At 38.4% G+C, this 17,404-nt stretch overlaps 1 protein-coding gene across 1 annotated transcript in view; it reads right to left on the bottom strand.

The window, feature by feature from the left end:
* Positions 1-293: 293 nt before the first annotated feature.
* Positions 294-17,404, bottom strand: part of LOC140139511 (lactadherin-like) — a 30,549-nt gene continuing 13,438 nt past the window's right edge. The window contains exons 2-4 of the mRNA XM_072161238.1: positions 8,172-8,345; positions 2,120-2,277; positions 294-608 (exon numbers count right to left, since the gene is read on the bottom strand). Of these exons, the coding sequence (XP_072017339.1) occupies positions 459-608; positions 2,120-2,277; positions 8,172-8,345 (482 nt within the window). The 3' untranslated portion in view covers positions 294-458. The remainder of the gene's footprint in view (positions 609-2,119; positions 2,278-8,171; positions 8,346-17,404) is intronic.

Below are 17,404 nucleotides of genomic sequence, written 5' to 3'. Positions count from 1 at the left end.
AAGCTGGTTGAGGTGTCATTTTAAAGCTGAAAGTGCATTCTTTTAAAATCTGCAATAAACAGAAAATGATCTAGAGCCGACTTTACTACCACTTCGTGGTGGATGGTCACATATATGTACATATTTAAAAAACTAAGTACACTGTAAGAAGACGTCTAAGTATTTATCTTGGAGATGCCATAGACTGATAACTATTATTATTATTTATTATTATTATTATTATTATTATTATTATTATTATTATTATTATTATTATTATTATTATTAACACTACAAAATATTAACTACATAACAATTTTCGGTCATTTTTTGCAAAACAAAAATATGAACATGAAAGAGTTGTACAGATGAATCATATCCATGATCTCACACCCACAACGCATACATGTTGTCATCTACCGCATTTTTTATTTACATTTGCCGACATCCGCCTCATTCCGTCGCGTTGAGTCACATATCTAGTCCTTTTTACATCCTAATATTTCGAATCTCACTGCGCAATGGGTTCTAAATATGGTCAGACAAATAATGCGTACAATACGGGCAAATACTGGTTCCGGTAAAGTTGTGGTCACCTCGGTAGAGGAGTCAACGTTGCCAGGAAATTCCTGTAGGACAGAGAATGTAATTTCAGTGAAAATGTACATGGATGATCTGCATGTCCACGAGCATGATATTATACTCTGATCAGCTCTTAATAGGCGGGACTCATAACATCTTGGATTGATACAGAATGGCGTACACACAGCTAGGCGCAGCACCTACGCGAACTGCGCTTTGCGTTTTGCGTGAATGACGTGTGCTTTTGAGAATGTACGCGTGCGTAAAGTGGAACTTTATTGACTCGCGCAGTAACAAAAACCGAATAATTCCCGCCTATTAAGAGCTGATCATAGTATAGTTAATGTTTACTAAGGGTCGTTTTATCTTTTCAGTTTCCGTAAGTATATTGTTCAGATACGAAAACGCAAGGGATTCAGTAAGTTTACTGTAATCTGACTTCATTGTTAACGTTGAAGTACCAATCAGCTTATTTCAATAGGGGCGGATGCCTATGTCAATAAAAGCAGGAGAGACATGATTATGAAACACCGGTGTTAACATCGGTGTTTTTAATGGTCTAGCGCCCTCTCGTCTTTGACATTTTTAAATTGATCTACATTAGTTTGACAAAATGCATGCCAATCCGAATGACAAAGTCCACTTTTTTCTATAAAAACGTTGAAAATAAGCCCTTAAATCACAAAAGGTCCGCTTATGAGCCTGTCGCACCCCAATGCACTTGTGCAGGGCCACAGTGTCGCCCTTCCCTTGTATCAATGTCTATCTCCCTATTTTGCTTCCTCCTGCCCCCCCCCCATGATCAGTTTCCCCACTCCATCCGGGCCCTACTCTCTCCTCTCGAGTTCTTCTCTTTCTAGTCTTTCCGTCTCTCCCTCTCCTCTCTTTCTTCCTCACCCCCTCCCACTCTCACTTGTTCAGTCTCAAGTATCCCCCCCCCCCTCCCCCTCCCTTGCGAAATTTATCAGTATGATCTATGACTGAAAATAAGCTCTGCAAAAATAAACATTTAAAATAAACCCAAGTCTTGTATAGGCCCAACCAATTATCAGATTAGCTTGCCATTGCAACGAATGAATAGAATAAATTATCTTTGCTCCAATGCAATTCTTTTGTATTGCATTTCAATATAGAACGTGATTACCAAATCGTCACTTGTACGCGCCTCATTGGGAGATATTTGGCTATTTCAGACGCTCGTTTCATCGCCAATATGAAAGACGCCTAGGCGTAAGTGCATATACACCCAACACAAGTCAATTGAAGCCGTACAATTTACCGCGAATTTAGGACCGTAACATTTAGACTCTTCTTTTGTCTAGATTATCACCCAACCTCTCATCTCAAGGTTTTATGTCAAAAATTAACATAACTTACTGAAACGAAAACTGAAATTCACGAGCTTCAAATTATTAGTAACTAACAAAAGGCTAGAATAAAAGATTGGTCACACCTGGGAGGCTACCACTTCAGAATAACAATGACGTACAAAAACGGATACGGATACGGAAACAGAAACTGAAAAGATAAAACGACGGTATCTAAAGTCATTACTTACAATGGCAGTTCCATTTTGATCTTCAAGAAACACCTCGTTGGCACCAGTCATGCCAGTAGTCAGGAATGTTGACACTTTGAATGACGTCACAAAGTCACGGCCTATTCCAAGTACTCCATCTCCCTGCGTTATAACACCAGATACATAGGTCTGGTAACCTATTATTGATACAAGAAATTGAGAAAGTGTTTTAAGCTTTTGAGTACCTTTCTTTTCCTTTTTGCTTGTAGCTCAAGAACAGTACATCACAGCTAGGTCAAACTATACCTCCTTATTCTTGATGACAAGAGCTGTGCATTTGAGCATTTTTTTTAACCAGACTCCATGGCAAATGTTGTTGTTGTTGTTGGGGGTTTTTTTTTGGGGGGGGGGCATGGTGAACACCATGAATGTATTTTGAGCAAGATTGGTTTAGCACTAGTTACGTGCTCAGTACTGTACAATGCACCATTGGGGACATACTTTATAATGCATGTTTGGTTTTTTGAATTACTATTTTCAGTCCACGCTGAAACAAAGTGCTTCTTTTGTTGGGATTCTGGAGACAAGAAAGACTTTAGAAAATCTTCTTTTTTGGCACAAGCGGTCAAGATTCTGTGAAGGGATATTCTGGATGAAAAAACAGATGTTTTCCTTCATATGCTGTTAAGTGGAACTTGCATCGATGTCGCTATACGTCCCACAGTGTCGACGTCCTATACGATAAATATAAATTTAATACTCCGTTGGTGAGCGACGGGCGAGTGGTATTTCACCGAACGCAAGAAAAGGAGTTCTATCTGATTGGCTAGCAATCGATCGCTTAGGTCGCTTAGTAGTCAACTACAAACTCAAAACTGAGCAACGTATTCAATTCGATTGAAATCGATATTCTATTATTGGCGTAGATAAAGAGAGTGATAGTGTGTCAATAATGTACATTGTATTGCAGCTGGATTTTACATACATTCCTTTATATTATTATTTTCTCAAAGAGTTGAATATGATCACAATTTTTACCCAGGATTTCAAATTTTTTACCCGCAAATTGCAGTTAACCCTTTCACGCACCGTGTCCTCATATGAGGACGGATAATAAATGCACAATGAAAAATATATTAATACCCCCTCAACAATGTGCAATGTTGCATTACAATGTCAAGAGAGGGCAGTATACACTTTGAGCTTTTATAAATGCCTACAGGCTCTATTTACCCCCAGGCACATTTCTACAATTGGGATTTCACAGCCATGCGCTATTCTTTATGATCCCTAGATTCGGCCAAATTTTTTACCTGTTTTATGACGTAGGAAAGTGACTATAATTTTTTATTAGTATTTATAGATGTTATAGAACATAATGGAAACAACTATATTGTGACATATATTTTAGAATACTTGAAAATAGTGAAAAAACATGTGTCCTCAAATGAGGACACTGCGCCATTGCGGTGTCTTACTATAGCGCCCTCCCGTCCTCATAAGAGGACACTGTGCATTTACAGATGTAACATTTACCATTATGGTATAGGAAAGTACATACATATAGAATGAAATAGGCCTACTACAGAGTGGATGTAATAATGATTGTATTTCAACTTGAGGTGTTGAACTCTAATTAGGCTAGGAATAACATCTAGTTGAATTAAAATTCTAATTTACAAGTTGTAATTCATGAAATCTAATTCACAAGTTGTAATTCGTGAACTTCAATTCATTTGTATGCATGTACATGGTTGCAGACATGTCACTTGTTTCTGTTTTTTTGCCTGAATTCCTTATTTTGTAAAGTCCAATAATATTTCTACATCATTTTCAGCCCAAGTTGTTTACATTTTACCCCAATTTATCTATTATTTCAGAAAATGACTTAAGTCTTAAGTTTTTCTATGTAGATGTAGCATGTAAATATTTGTAAATATTGACGTCCTTGTTGCGCAGTGTCCTCAAATGAGGACATGTGCATAATTAATTAATGGAACACCGCCCAAAAAAAATTGACACTGGGTATGTTCTTGTAATCCCATTAGATGTAAAATAACACAATATAAAAATTTTTGTGAATTTAAAACTTAATTCGTGCATGAAAGGGTTAAACATATCCACAGCAAAATACCGGTCCTCACTAATTAGTGTATTTAATTTCCAGTTAGTGTATTTAAGATAAAACCTGACATCAAATAAAATTTTCCTGCAATAGAAATATCATATGGGATACTGATATGGTAGGCCGCAACCTCCACAACGTGGAGCTGCTACGCGTAGCTGACTTTTTGCTCCGTGGAGCCAAATTGACCAATCATGATCATGTTAGAGTTTTTCATTACTCGGAGGTAAAACTGACCAATTAAGTACGACTTACTCATTACGTGAAGCGAATTTATTCATTAAGAATTTGCCAGACGAGCGTCACGTAGTTGCAAGATATCCTCGGTCACGAAAGTTATGATTCAAAAAGTAGTTTATGAAAAGTACGAACTGACTTATTATTAAGATGGACATGCACTCATAAGAAACTCATACAGTATTGTACATAACTATATAGCTAGGCAGAGTGGTGGTAAACTATGCACACAGTTCTACGATCTGCAGTGTATCGCCGGGAGCTAATTTGTATAACTTGCGCGGTGTCCCTGGGGAATTCGACCTTCAGCAAACTGCAAACCAGTTCGGATTTACTTTATATACTAGTAGTAGGCCATACATACTGTAGTTACTGTCCGTTTTCCTATACACAATACTCAGTGCGCTCACCATTGACGCGTGACCTCTACAAATAGTGTATGTTAGAAGTATAGGCCATTGCCTAGTTGACGTCACTGTGTAAAAAATAACCGGCCAATATTTAAAGTATTCTCTGAAATTCTAGAAAATATAGTTTTGTAACATGTCCTAAATTTTTAGCTAATTTAGGTGTTTGGAAATATTGGTACTTTAGTGTTTTAGGAAGGATATGTAAACGACAGATAACACCAAAAAATATGAAGAAATTATTTCTAAACCGTGTTAAGTCATTAAGCTTCTCATTTTCAAGAACGCTGGTTAACAATAAGCAGACTATTGTCTCATTTCGTAAACAAAAGCCCACAGTATTGTTACCTTGCGTTCGCTTTATAATCGTTCACCCAACTGAAACTATAATACCAGCTCATTGCTCATTGCACAGGTAAAACAGACACAAGTGCAGTGTGTATTTAACCAGAGAAGATCTGATGTAACATAGTTGAGCTGTTTTCATTGAGTGTTATCTTGGTTTAATAGCTTTTAATGGGGTTTAAGTCCTTCAAAGGTCGTGGTGAATTCTACTGTAGACATGACTGCATCATGATTATTTTAAAGTCAACAACATTCAACAATATGATCACCGTGATAGTATGACAGTATCAGTACCGTGGGTGTCAGTGATCCTGGCCTGACAAACAAACAAACAAACACGCCACACATGACACATGCATGCAAGGTAACATTGACTATACACTAATCAAACAATGGTATTGATCCTGTACAACTGGTCGTGGTTTATTTACAATCGATTCATTTACAATCCCCATAGTAAACATTAATTTTGGCAAGAGTTTTCTCTCTCTGAAACGAGGATGCATCCACTGGCTCCGTGTAATGAAAAGATCTAACATGATTGGTCAATTTAGCTCCGCGAAGCGAAAAGTAAGCTACGCGTAGCAGCTCCACGTTGTGGCGGTTACGGCCAGCCATATACTGATCATGCGAAAATCGTAAAAACATAGAATAGAAACAGTGTGGCAGGCTCTCAAAATCTCAAATTGTATGCTTAGCCTAAGTCGCTCGGCCTATCTCGAATAAAATCACCATGCGTAGCTGTTGAAAAACGTGAGGATTCATCGTACTATCACGGCAATTTTTGACACGAAGATATAGGGTTGATGACGGTGTGCGTCCTGCTTCTTCACAGAAGATTGTTTTATCGCTGGCAGAAACCAATATGTACACCTCTGTATGCCAAAAAAATCAGCGAATCCCAGAGTGTGCCATGTCATCTGCGCACGGTTGTTTGATGTGACCATTTATTGTTTTTTTTCAAACAAAACATCATGTACAACCCAATTCTTAGGCTTAAACAGCTTGAAGCGGTATCATACTAATGTATACAGATGCTTTTGAGTCATTTTCAACTTTCATTTCCCCTGATTTACAACATTATTCACTTTTATAGCATTTTTTAAAGCTTTTTCGGATATAAAATGTATCTATTTATGACAAGATTGGTGGCGCTATTTAGATACTGAAAATTACTCTTTCAGGCTTTTAATAAAAATAATTCCTTTTATTTTTTGATGAAATATGTTTATAAAATTTCTTTGTTGCTTGTTTCACCTATTCCATCTGTTTAAATGGCAGTATTGATTACCTATCCCTTGCAAATTAGGAAATATGATTTATGATAAATAGCGCCATCTATAGTTTGCATTTTCTTAATAATTCTTAGCCAATTCTATATACATCAAACAACCGTGTGCGTCACCGACAGGCTCCATTATCTCTTATAATGGCTATGAAGGTGCATATGATATCAGGTAAGGAGAATTTTGTTGACATGCTGGCAGAACGAAGACTTAAACCAGAAGTCTGCTTTGTAATGGGTAAGGTTTGGCCCCACTCTTGTAAGGGCTGAAGAGCGGCAGCAACTGGCAAGTCAGGAGCAAAGCCAGTAGTAGTTTGCCTCAACTCAACATATTGGGTATAGGTTTTCTTCGTCAGAATGAACAGCTGTGCCTGATACTTGGTGCACATATCTAGTCCAGCAAATGTGAGATGCACTAATGAAGGACTATACTCTCCTATTGTTTATTCATAGCTGTGGTCCACCCACTGCATTCCAACCTTTCACCTAAAACTGACCACAACATCTTTTATGAGTGCATGGCCCCAAGCAAGACAAGGTACTTAACTTCAATAATGTCTGTATCTGGATACTTCCACTGCACACGCTTTACAAGTGTACACAGTAGCTGATCAGCTACCACGACGGGTGGCTGTCCTGAATTGAGTTACTCAATGGCGCGTTTGATGGGTCATTAATCATTATTTAGTGAAGCATATTGTAGTAAGTGGGAGCATGTAGGGCTTCGAAATTAATGAGGGAGGACCTGCATGAACACTGTACGTGGTAGGCAGCCCAAGAATTCCAGTCGTCACTAGTCAGCAGCGTTTCCAAATGATCATCTACATAATTCAACCACTGACAGCCATCTTGGAGGACCTGCTGCAGTGATCTAGATGCAGGTATTGGATGGCTGTAAATGTCATGCAGTGATGGAACATGAGTAATTTCATCCTTAGGCAAAGATACATCCACTGGGAGTGGTCGCACAGTCTTTTGGCACATGCTGATGCCAGTCCAATGCAAAACAGACTGCCATGACGCAGTTGTTGATGAGGGATTATTATCCATGCTGTCACTTCCGCCAGTCGTGAAAACTCCTTCAACACCTTCCCATTCCCAATGAGTAATGAGTTGGCAATGTCAAGGCTCAGTCTCGTTCTCCCGGCATACCAACAAGAGTCTCCTTTATACCCGTCATCATAATGTACCTTTATTGCCATCATAATGTACCTTTATTGCCATCATAAGAGATAATGTGGCCTCTATTTCACGCAGATAATGTGACACGCTATGGGGATTGCTGAGAGTATTCTTCTGAGGTATTTGAGAAAGAGTCTGAAAACATATGCTTTTTATCCAGCATAACCCTTCACAGAATCTTTATGCCAAAATTCGCATGTTAGGTGAGAGGTGAGATGATATCTTTCATCTCCTGACCACTTGAATGAGATCTTCATTAAACACCAGATCCCAACAACCAGATGGCCTTTGTATTTCCTGGATGTCAGGGATCAAATTGACCGTATCATGTGGAAGAGAGATACAAGATGCTTATCATAGAGATACAAGACGCTTATCATAGAGATACAAGACGCTTATCATAGAGTGTTGTTAATTTAGTTGTGGTCTTCAATGTATACATCCTTGAAATATGCCTTTCTATAAAGACTGCTAAATGCATGCAATGTGGGATTCATAAACCATGATTACCTATATCAGCTTGTATCCAAGTTTTTCCTCTCTGAAATCCAGCTGAATGCCATGAAGGGAGTCCAACATTCAGCCTTCCTTTTCTGGCTGCGTGATGAGAGTTATACTCTGATGATGCCTGAATATTCCCATCAGGTATGTCACCATTCTTCATTCCCAGATAATCAATGCAAACTGAATATTGAAACAGAAGCATTTTTACCAGAATGATTTAAAAAGCTTGGGTGAATACTCTAATGGACCTGGAGTTAAATACAATACCGTATTATATATTAACATTATATTGAAATTATCATACATTTGTAATTTAAATTTGACATGGAAATTCAGTTTTGATATCAGTCTTTAATAATTCAATAACAGAAAAGGGGGAACGATTGTTCCCTACAAAAGGAATATTATGTTCTTGTGCAGGATAGCCCCATTTGCGGGCGGGATTTGTGTTTATTTGTTGTCTCGTTTAATTGTAACACTTTGGGTTTGTAAACTGTTCTTTCTTTCTTATTAAGGCAATAGAAACAAATTACTTCGATCTTTCGATCGACCATCGATGCATGGTAGATCCTTATTATTTATAAAATCAATTAATTTACTATTGTTGTGATAAAATAAGTCATTTGTACTTGTAGTGATATTGGCCAATATAAATATTGCATTAATTCTGATTAATAAGCTGATAGTTCATTAATAACAAGCATCGAAGCAGCATCGACGGTCGATCCAAAGATCGAACAAATTTGTTTCTGGTGTCTCTATAGAGGATTCCAAATTCACGCATTCCTACACCTGATTAGCAGTCTTTAGTTGGGTAGCCGTCGGCTACAATGCACTCAAAATGTGAAATGATTCGGCCTTGATGGAAATTTTCAACTGCATTCAATCACCCGTTTTACACCTTCCGCGAAAACTCAGGTAGACAAAAGAAAGATTAAAGTTTACAACACAATACAGTTCCCTTCGACAAATCACACAGCTTGTCTATTCGCTGTTGAAATGACATAATAATCGGATTAACTACACGCGGTATCTATGCATTGATGTACTTGCAAACAAAAGGACTATGTATGAATAGATGCGACGGGATTACCTGCGGAATGATCTCCATTATATATATTATTAGCTATTATTCTAATAACCCTCCTCGTCCTTGCATCTTCTCTAGGTGTTAGGCGGATTTTATTTGCACAATTGGACGCTCAAAACACCAGGTTGGTGCTAGCGGCTACCCAAATATGTCCGACCAAATCCTGACCATGACTTGGCTTGTTGGATTCGTCTGTATTCAGTTTCCTCTTGTAGCGAGCAATCGTTCTCCATTGTATTTATATGTTCTTGTGCAGAATGCGTAGCCCTATTACATACTTAACTTTTATTATGCGGGGGAAACGATTAAGCATCAGTAATGATCTCCTATACTTGTGTATTTGCGTAATAGCTGTTTGTGTGTATTGTATACCTCGACTGCCTGTATATTCGTACCCAATTTTAACCACCGTTTATCAGTGAGAGCTGGTGGCCTAATGGATAAGGCGTCTGTCTAGTGATCGGAAGGTCGTGGGTTTGAATCCCATGCCGGCACATTCCCTTGCTTTTTTTTTCAAGTTGGGTTGTGTGCCGGTTGGGATTTGTGTTTATTTGTTGTCTTGTTTAATTGTAACACTTTGTGTTGGTAAACTGTTCTTTCTTTCTTATTAATTATATTCAGTTTCCTCTTGTAGCGAGCAATCGTTCCCCATTGTGTTTATATGTTCTTGTGCAGGATGCGTAGCCCCATTACCAAAGTAAATCAGATTGTTGGTGTATGAAAAGTGATATATTACATAACAAATTATATTGATAGTTTATAAGGTTTTGGAAACATTTTCAGTATTACGTTTAATATTACCGTTTATATTATTAGGTTAAAGGGCATATCTATTGCAAAAACAAGTTTAACTCCATTCGAAGAGAATAATTATTACATTACAAGTTGACACTCGTTGCAATTTTTTTATTCGTATTTCTCCTGAAACAAGACAAAATAAGTTGGCTCGTTTTCAGCGTTTGAAGGGAAATTGATTTCCAATGCTGTAGACTGATGACGTACATTATATGAAGATGCTCAGTGATGTATGCCTAATGCGCGACCTTGTACACGAGAAATTGGGAAGGGACAACAAAAGCCATGGAAATTGGTTATTTGCATAATAAATACAATAGTGATGTGTCATGCTCCAATTCTAAGCTCGTAAAATGATTGATCTATTTTTAGTCCAAGTATTTCTCATCAAGTTTATATACATATGAATAATGTAATATCACAATTTATTATAATAAAGGAGTGACCTGATTTTATCAATTATGTGTAGTTAGGTCAAAAACCTCAATTTGGCTAGTAACATTACGTTTGGGTTTTGGAAAGAACCTTCTGTTAAATCATGCATGACTCAATTACAAATCTCTACATCCCTTTCTTCTTGTCTATTGATATTTTGAATAGTGTTTATCTTTCCCTAATAGATAGCACCCTGGTCGATTCTTCCTGCATATCAATATGCTTCATTTACATTACATTACAGAGATCGGACACTAATCCCTACCATAACAAACCATGTAAAGGTGATATAACAGGTCTATATTACAGGATTAGATTAGTAAACTATGATCTATTTGCAAGTATTATAATATATTGATTGAGCAGGAAAGATGTGATACTATTTTTTTGTATAGTAGTCTAGTTGCCGGCGTGCGATATTTTTTTCCTAGTCAACATTTGCATCACATAATACATTTACATGATATAGGCCTATGAGGCTGGATTGAGCTGTGTTCAGTTTTATACGGCGGATTTATTGCCATAATTATTACCTCTTACTTAACAAAAGAAACAGAAAGATTCGAGCCAGGTATACCAACTTGGTGTGGGGAACAAAGACAAAGACAAGATAAAAACTAATGCAGTATGTAAACCAGAATGGTGTACATGCACTGTTACGTCTGCATTAGAAAAAATCCAAAACCACAGGGATGGTAGACAAAGTTAACAAAAATACAACCGACGTTTCGAGCAGAAAAACTGCTCTTCTTCAGGGACAGACAACAAAATATAAAAGCAAACAACGAAAACTACATACTGTAACTGTAGTTAAAAAACAATTTTGTAAAAATAAAATTCAAGTCAAAAACTGAAGGCAAGTTCAAATAGAACTCAGTAGCAAACAAAGCTCAGAGCAAAATAAGCACGTCTTACCTCTATGAAAGACGGTTCACTACCTAACAAAAGAAAAACAAATTTATTCCAATTAAAATTCTACCAGGGTTCGAACCCACAACCTTTTGATTAACAGTCGAGATCGAATACCACTACGCTGTGAGTGCTTCTGCCAGAAATGCGTTTGTTCATCATACTTATTGATTACGGAATAAATCGCAAACACACGATATATATATATATTACTTGTCTATTACTAATAAATACGTATATAATCTCCAATCTATGCGGTTCCTATGCAAATGTTGACTAGTAAATTAATATAGGCTGCCGGCGGCGTCAGGTATACCATGGAAGAAAGAGATGAGATACATAGAATGTTTTTTTTTTTATGATGATGACATGTATGATGCAAAGGTTTTGTGCGTTTGACAATTTGGGAGGGGTGGGGATGGGGGTTCAAAATGACCCCATAGGATTATAAAATCAAAATTTCAATTGCTCAAATACCTCTTTCAAATATATCAAATTATTTACATAAATAAACAAAAATAAATAAATAAATAAATAAATAAATAAATAAATAAATAAATAAATAAATAAATAAATAAATAAACGAAAAAAATTGAACAAATTGTAGCGTAGTATTAAAATCATAAATATAACCATTGCTGGCATGAGGACTCGAACCAACGATATTGACATTAGCAGTCTGATGCTCTACCATTGAGCTATGACAGGATCTAGTGATAAGGGTCGAATTTTTAGCTTATACAGTGTTGGTCAGTGTTTGTCCGCCTCGTGAAAGAAAGAAATATAAAATCTCAATTTTTAATTTAAATTTATTTGATAATTTTCTAACCTATATTTTCTTTAGAGCAGGGACAAATATTTCCCTTTTATCTAATTTGACCGCTATATAAGAATCTACTTCTTTTATTACTGATTTAATTCCACGATTTGTTCCATTAAGCAATATCAAAGATTAATGTCACACATCTCACAACAGATATTTAGTTGGCTTAGTGGTCTTCCACAGTGTTGTTTAACCTGGAGGTACCGAGATCGATTCCCACCTCTGCCTGCAATTTTTTTTAAAGACTGGGAAATAATAACCTGACATTCGCCGCTGACATTCGTACTTCAGAAGCGGAGTTATAACTTGTTAAACTTTGCTCCTTCCGTAAAAGGGTACATTATTTTGGCACTACATTATTTCTTTTTTTTTTCACATTGCTGGTATTAAATATCAAATGGTCATAATTGGCGGTCACTTCAAATCATCCCCAACTGAACTAGGTTCAGGAATTTCCTCTCATTGTTAATTGTTGGTTAACCCAAGGCGCGGTATTGGTTATTATCGCAATTAGCGCAATTTTGCTATTACTGTTATTAGCGTTATGTTAGTGTATAAGGCTATGGGAATTAGCGCTAATTACAGTGCTAATAGGAAAATGCGTTAATTGCGATAATAGCCAGAACATTTTTATCAGTAGCAAAGAATTAGCAAATCTTGCTATTAGCGCTATTATCGCTAATAACGAATAGTTAGCAGTATTTTGCTAGTTATGCTAATAAGAAAATACTAAGGAGACGCGCTATTAGCGCTAATAGCGCTAATAACGAATAGGTAGCAGTGTTTTTGCTAGTTATGCTAATAAGAAAATACTAAGGGGACGCGCTATTAGCGCTAATAGCGCTAATAACGAATAGTTAGCAGTGTTTTGCTAGTTATGCTAATAAGAAAATACTAAGGGACGCGCTATTAGCGCTAATAGCGCTAATAGCGCTAATAACGAATAGTTAGCAGTGTTTTGCTAGTTATGCTAATAAGAAAATACTAAGAACACGCGCTATTAGCGCTAATAGCGCTAATAACGAATAGTTAGCAGTATTGTGCTAGTTATGCTAATAAGAAAATACTAAGGAGACGCGCTATTAGCGCTAATAGCGCTAATAACGAATAGTTAGCAGTATTGTGCTAGTTATGCTAATAAGAAAATACTAAGGAGACGCGCTATTAGCGCTAATATCGCTAATAGCGCTAATAACGAATAGTTAGCAGTGTTTTGCTAGTTATGCTAATAAGAAAATACTAAGGGGACGCGCTATTAGCGCTAATAGCGCTAATAACGAATAGTTAGCAGTGTTTTGTTAGTTATGCTAATAAGAAAATACTAAGGGGTCGTGCTAATAGCGCTAATAACGAATAGGTAGCAGTGTTTTGCTAGTTATGCTAATAATAAAATACTAAGGGGACGCGCTATTAGCGCTAATAGCGCTAATAACGAATAGTTAGCAGTGTTTTGCTAGTTATGCTAATAAGGAAATACTAAGGTGACGCGCTATTAGCGCTAATAGCGCTAATAGCGCTAATAACGAATAGTTAGCAGTGTTTTTGCTAGTTATGCTAATAAGAAAATACTAAGGGGACGTGCTATTAGCGCTAATAGCGCTAATAGCGCTAATAACGAATAGTTAGCAGTGTTTTGCTAGTTATGCTAATAAGAAAATACTAAGGTGACGCGCTATAAGCTCTAATAGCGCTAATAACGAATAGGTAGCAGTGTTTTTGCTAGTTATGCTAATAAGAAAATACTAAGGTGACGCGCTATAAGCTCTAATAGCGCTAATAACGAATAGGTAGCAGTGTTTTTGCTAGTTATGCTAATAAGAAAATACTAAGGTGACGCGCTATAAGCTCTAATAGCGCTAATAGTGCGAATAACGAATAGTTAGCAGTGTTTTTGCTAGTTATGCTAATAAGAAAATACTAAGGAGACGCGCTATTAGCGCTAATAGCGATTAATGACACGTCATATGCAATTGTGCTAAATTTGAAAATATTCTAACTTTTGGGAAAGCGCGCTATTAGCGCTAATAGCGAGTAATAGCACGTCATATACAATTATGCTAAATATAAAAAAGATTCTAAGTCTACGGAAAGCGCGCTATAATAGCGAGTAATAGCACGTCATATGTAATTGTGCTAAATTTTACAAAAAATCAACTCTAGGGAAAGCGCGCTATTAGCGCTAATAGCGCTATTAGCGCTAATAGCCAGTAATAGCACGTCATATGCAATTGTGCTAAATTTATATTGGAACTCACTTGGAGTGTTTAGTTGTCGTATGGGAGTTTCCGGCCTCAGGCCTGTCGGCCCTACGGCCTTGGTGTTTTTTGTTGGTGGTGCGGACAGCGGTCACCATAACTTTCTTGCCCTGCGGTTCCCTTTTATATTGGAACTCACTTGGTGTGATTACTTGTCGTATGGGAGTCTCCGGCCTCGGGCCTGCCGGTCCCGCGGCTTTGATGTTTTTTGTTGATGGTGGGGACAGTGGTCACACTGGCTTTGTTGCCCTGCGGGCCCCTTTATATTGGAAGTCACTTGGAGTGTTTAGTTGTCGTATGGGAGTCTCCGGCATCAGGCCTGCCGGCCCTGCGGCCTTAATATTTTTGTTGATGGTGGGGACAGCGGTCACACTAGCTTTCTTGCCCTGCGGGGCCCTTTTTTATTGGAACTCACTTGTTGTGTTTAGTTGTCGTATGGGAGTCACCGGCCTCAGGCCTGCCGGCCCTGCGGCCTTGATGTTTTTGTTGATGTTGGGGACAGGGGTCACACTAAGTTTCTTGCCCTGCGGGGCCCATTTATTTTGGAACTCACTTGGAGTATTTAGTTGTCGTATGGGAGTCACCGGCCTCGGGCCTGCCGGCCCTGTGGCCTTGATGTTTTCTGCTGATGGTGGGGACAGCGGTCACACAAAATTTATTGCCCTGCGGGGCCCTTTTATATTGGAACTCACTTGGAGTGTTTAGTTGTCGTATGGGAGTCACCGGCCTCGGGCCTGCCGGCCCTGCGGCCTTGATGTTTTTGGCTGATGGTGGGGACAGCGGTCACACAAAATTTATTGCCCTGCGGGGCCCTTTTTATATTGGAACTCACTTGGAGTGTTTAGTTGTCGTATGGGAGTCACCGGCCTCAGGCCTGCCGGCCCTGCAGCCTTGATGTTTTTTGCTGATGGTGGGGACAGCGGTCACACTAGCGTTGTTGCCCTGCGGGCCCTTTTATATTGGAACTCACTTGGAGTGTTTAGTTGTCGTATGGGACTCACCGGCCTCGGGCCTGCCGGCCCTGCGGCATTGATGTTTTTTGCTGATGGTGGGGACAGCGGTCACACAAAATTTCTTTGCGGGGCCCTTTTATATTGGAACTCACTTGGAGTGTTAAGTTGTCGTATGGGAGTCACCGGCCTCAGGCCTGCCGGCCCTGCGGCCTTGATGTTTTTGTTGATGTTGGAGACAGGGGTCACACTAAGTTTCTTGCCCTGCGGGGCCCATTTATTTTGGAACTCACTTGGAGTGTTTAGTTGTCGTATGGGAGTCACCGGCCTCAGGCCTGCCGGCCCTGCGGCCTTGATGTTTTTGCTGATGGTGGGGACAGCGGTCACACAAAATGTATTGCCCTGCGGGGCCCTTTTATATTGGAACTCACCTGGAGTGTTTAGTTGTCGTATATTGGGGTCCAACTTGGAGTGTTTAGTCGTTGTATGGAAGTCTCCGGCCTCGACAGCCCGTCATCCAGTAGAGACAGCACGTCAACCTCAAGGTTACTCATTGCAGTGACGGACTGTCTCTACTGGATGACATTATTGGTACACCACACGCTAATAGCGCTAATAGCGCCCCTATGTAGAGAAAGTGTTAATTTTTAACAATTTTAATTACTTGCGCTACTACTTGCTATTAGCGCTAATAGCATATTCTGTGCTAATTCACGCTAACAGTGCTATTAGCGCTGGTAGCGCCATTTACTATGACTTTTAATATTTTGTTACTATAGCACAATTGCAAATGACACGCTATTCGGTGCTAATAACGCTATTAGCATTACTTGCGCTAGTACTTGCCATTAGCGCTAATAGCACATTGTGTGTTAATACACGTTATTAGCGCTATTAACGCTGATAGCGTACTTTTAATATTTTGTTACTATAGCACAATTGCAAATAACACGCTATTCGGTGTTAAAAACGCCATTGGCATTACTTGCACTAGTACTTGATATTAGCGCTAATAGCGCACATCACGCTAATGATCGCTATTAGCACTATTAGCGCTAATAGCGCTAATAGCGCCCTTATGTAGAGAAAGTGTTAATTTTTAACAATTTTGATTACTTGCGCTACTACTTGCTATTAGCGCTAATAGCATACTGTGTGCTAATTCACGCTAACAGTGCTATTAGCGCTGGTAGCGCCATTTACTAGTGACTTTTAAAATTTTGTTACTATAGCACAATTGCAAATGACACGCTATTCGGTGCTAATAACGCTATTAGCATTACTTGCGCTAGTACTTGCCATTAGCGCTAATAGCACATTGTGTGTTAATACACGTTATTAGCGTTATTAGCGCTATTAACGCTGATAGCGTACTTTTAATATTTTGTTACTATAGCACAATTGCAAATAACGCGCTATTCGGTGTTAAAAACGCCATTGGCATTACTTGCGCTAGTACTTGCTATTAGCGCTAATAGCATATTGTGTGCTAATACACGCTAATAGCGCTATTAGCGCTGGTAGCGCCATTTACTATGGCTCTTTTAATATTTTGTTACTATAGCACAATTGCAAATGACACGATATTCGGTGTTAATAACGCCATTAGCATTACTTGCGCTAGTATTGGATATTAGCGCTAATAGCATATTGTGTGTTAATACACGCTAATAGCGTTATTAGCGCTGGTAGCGCCATTTACTATGACTTTTGATATTTTCTTACTATAGCACAATTGCAAATGACACGCTAATTGGTGTTAATAACGCCATTATCATTACTTGCGCTAGTACTTGCTATTAGCGCTAATAGCATATTGTGTGCTAATACACGCTAATAGCGCTATTAGCGCTGGTAGCGCCATTTACTATGGCTCTTTTAATATTTTGTTACTATAGCACAATTGCAAATGACACGCTAATAGGTGTTAATAACGCCATTAACATTACCTGCGCGAGTACTTGCTATTAGCGCTAATAGCA

This window comes from Amphiura filiformis, chromosome 18, assembly GCF_039555335.1.
Source record: "Amphiura filiformis chromosome 18, Afil_fr2py, whole genome shotgun sequence".
Taxonomy (NCBI): Eukaryota; Metazoa; Echinodermata; class Ophiuroidea; order Amphilepidida; family Amphiuridae; genus Amphiura; species Amphiura filiformis.
The sequence above is the reverse complement of the archived record's forward strand: the minus strand, read 5'-3'. Positions and strand labels throughout refer to the sequence as shown.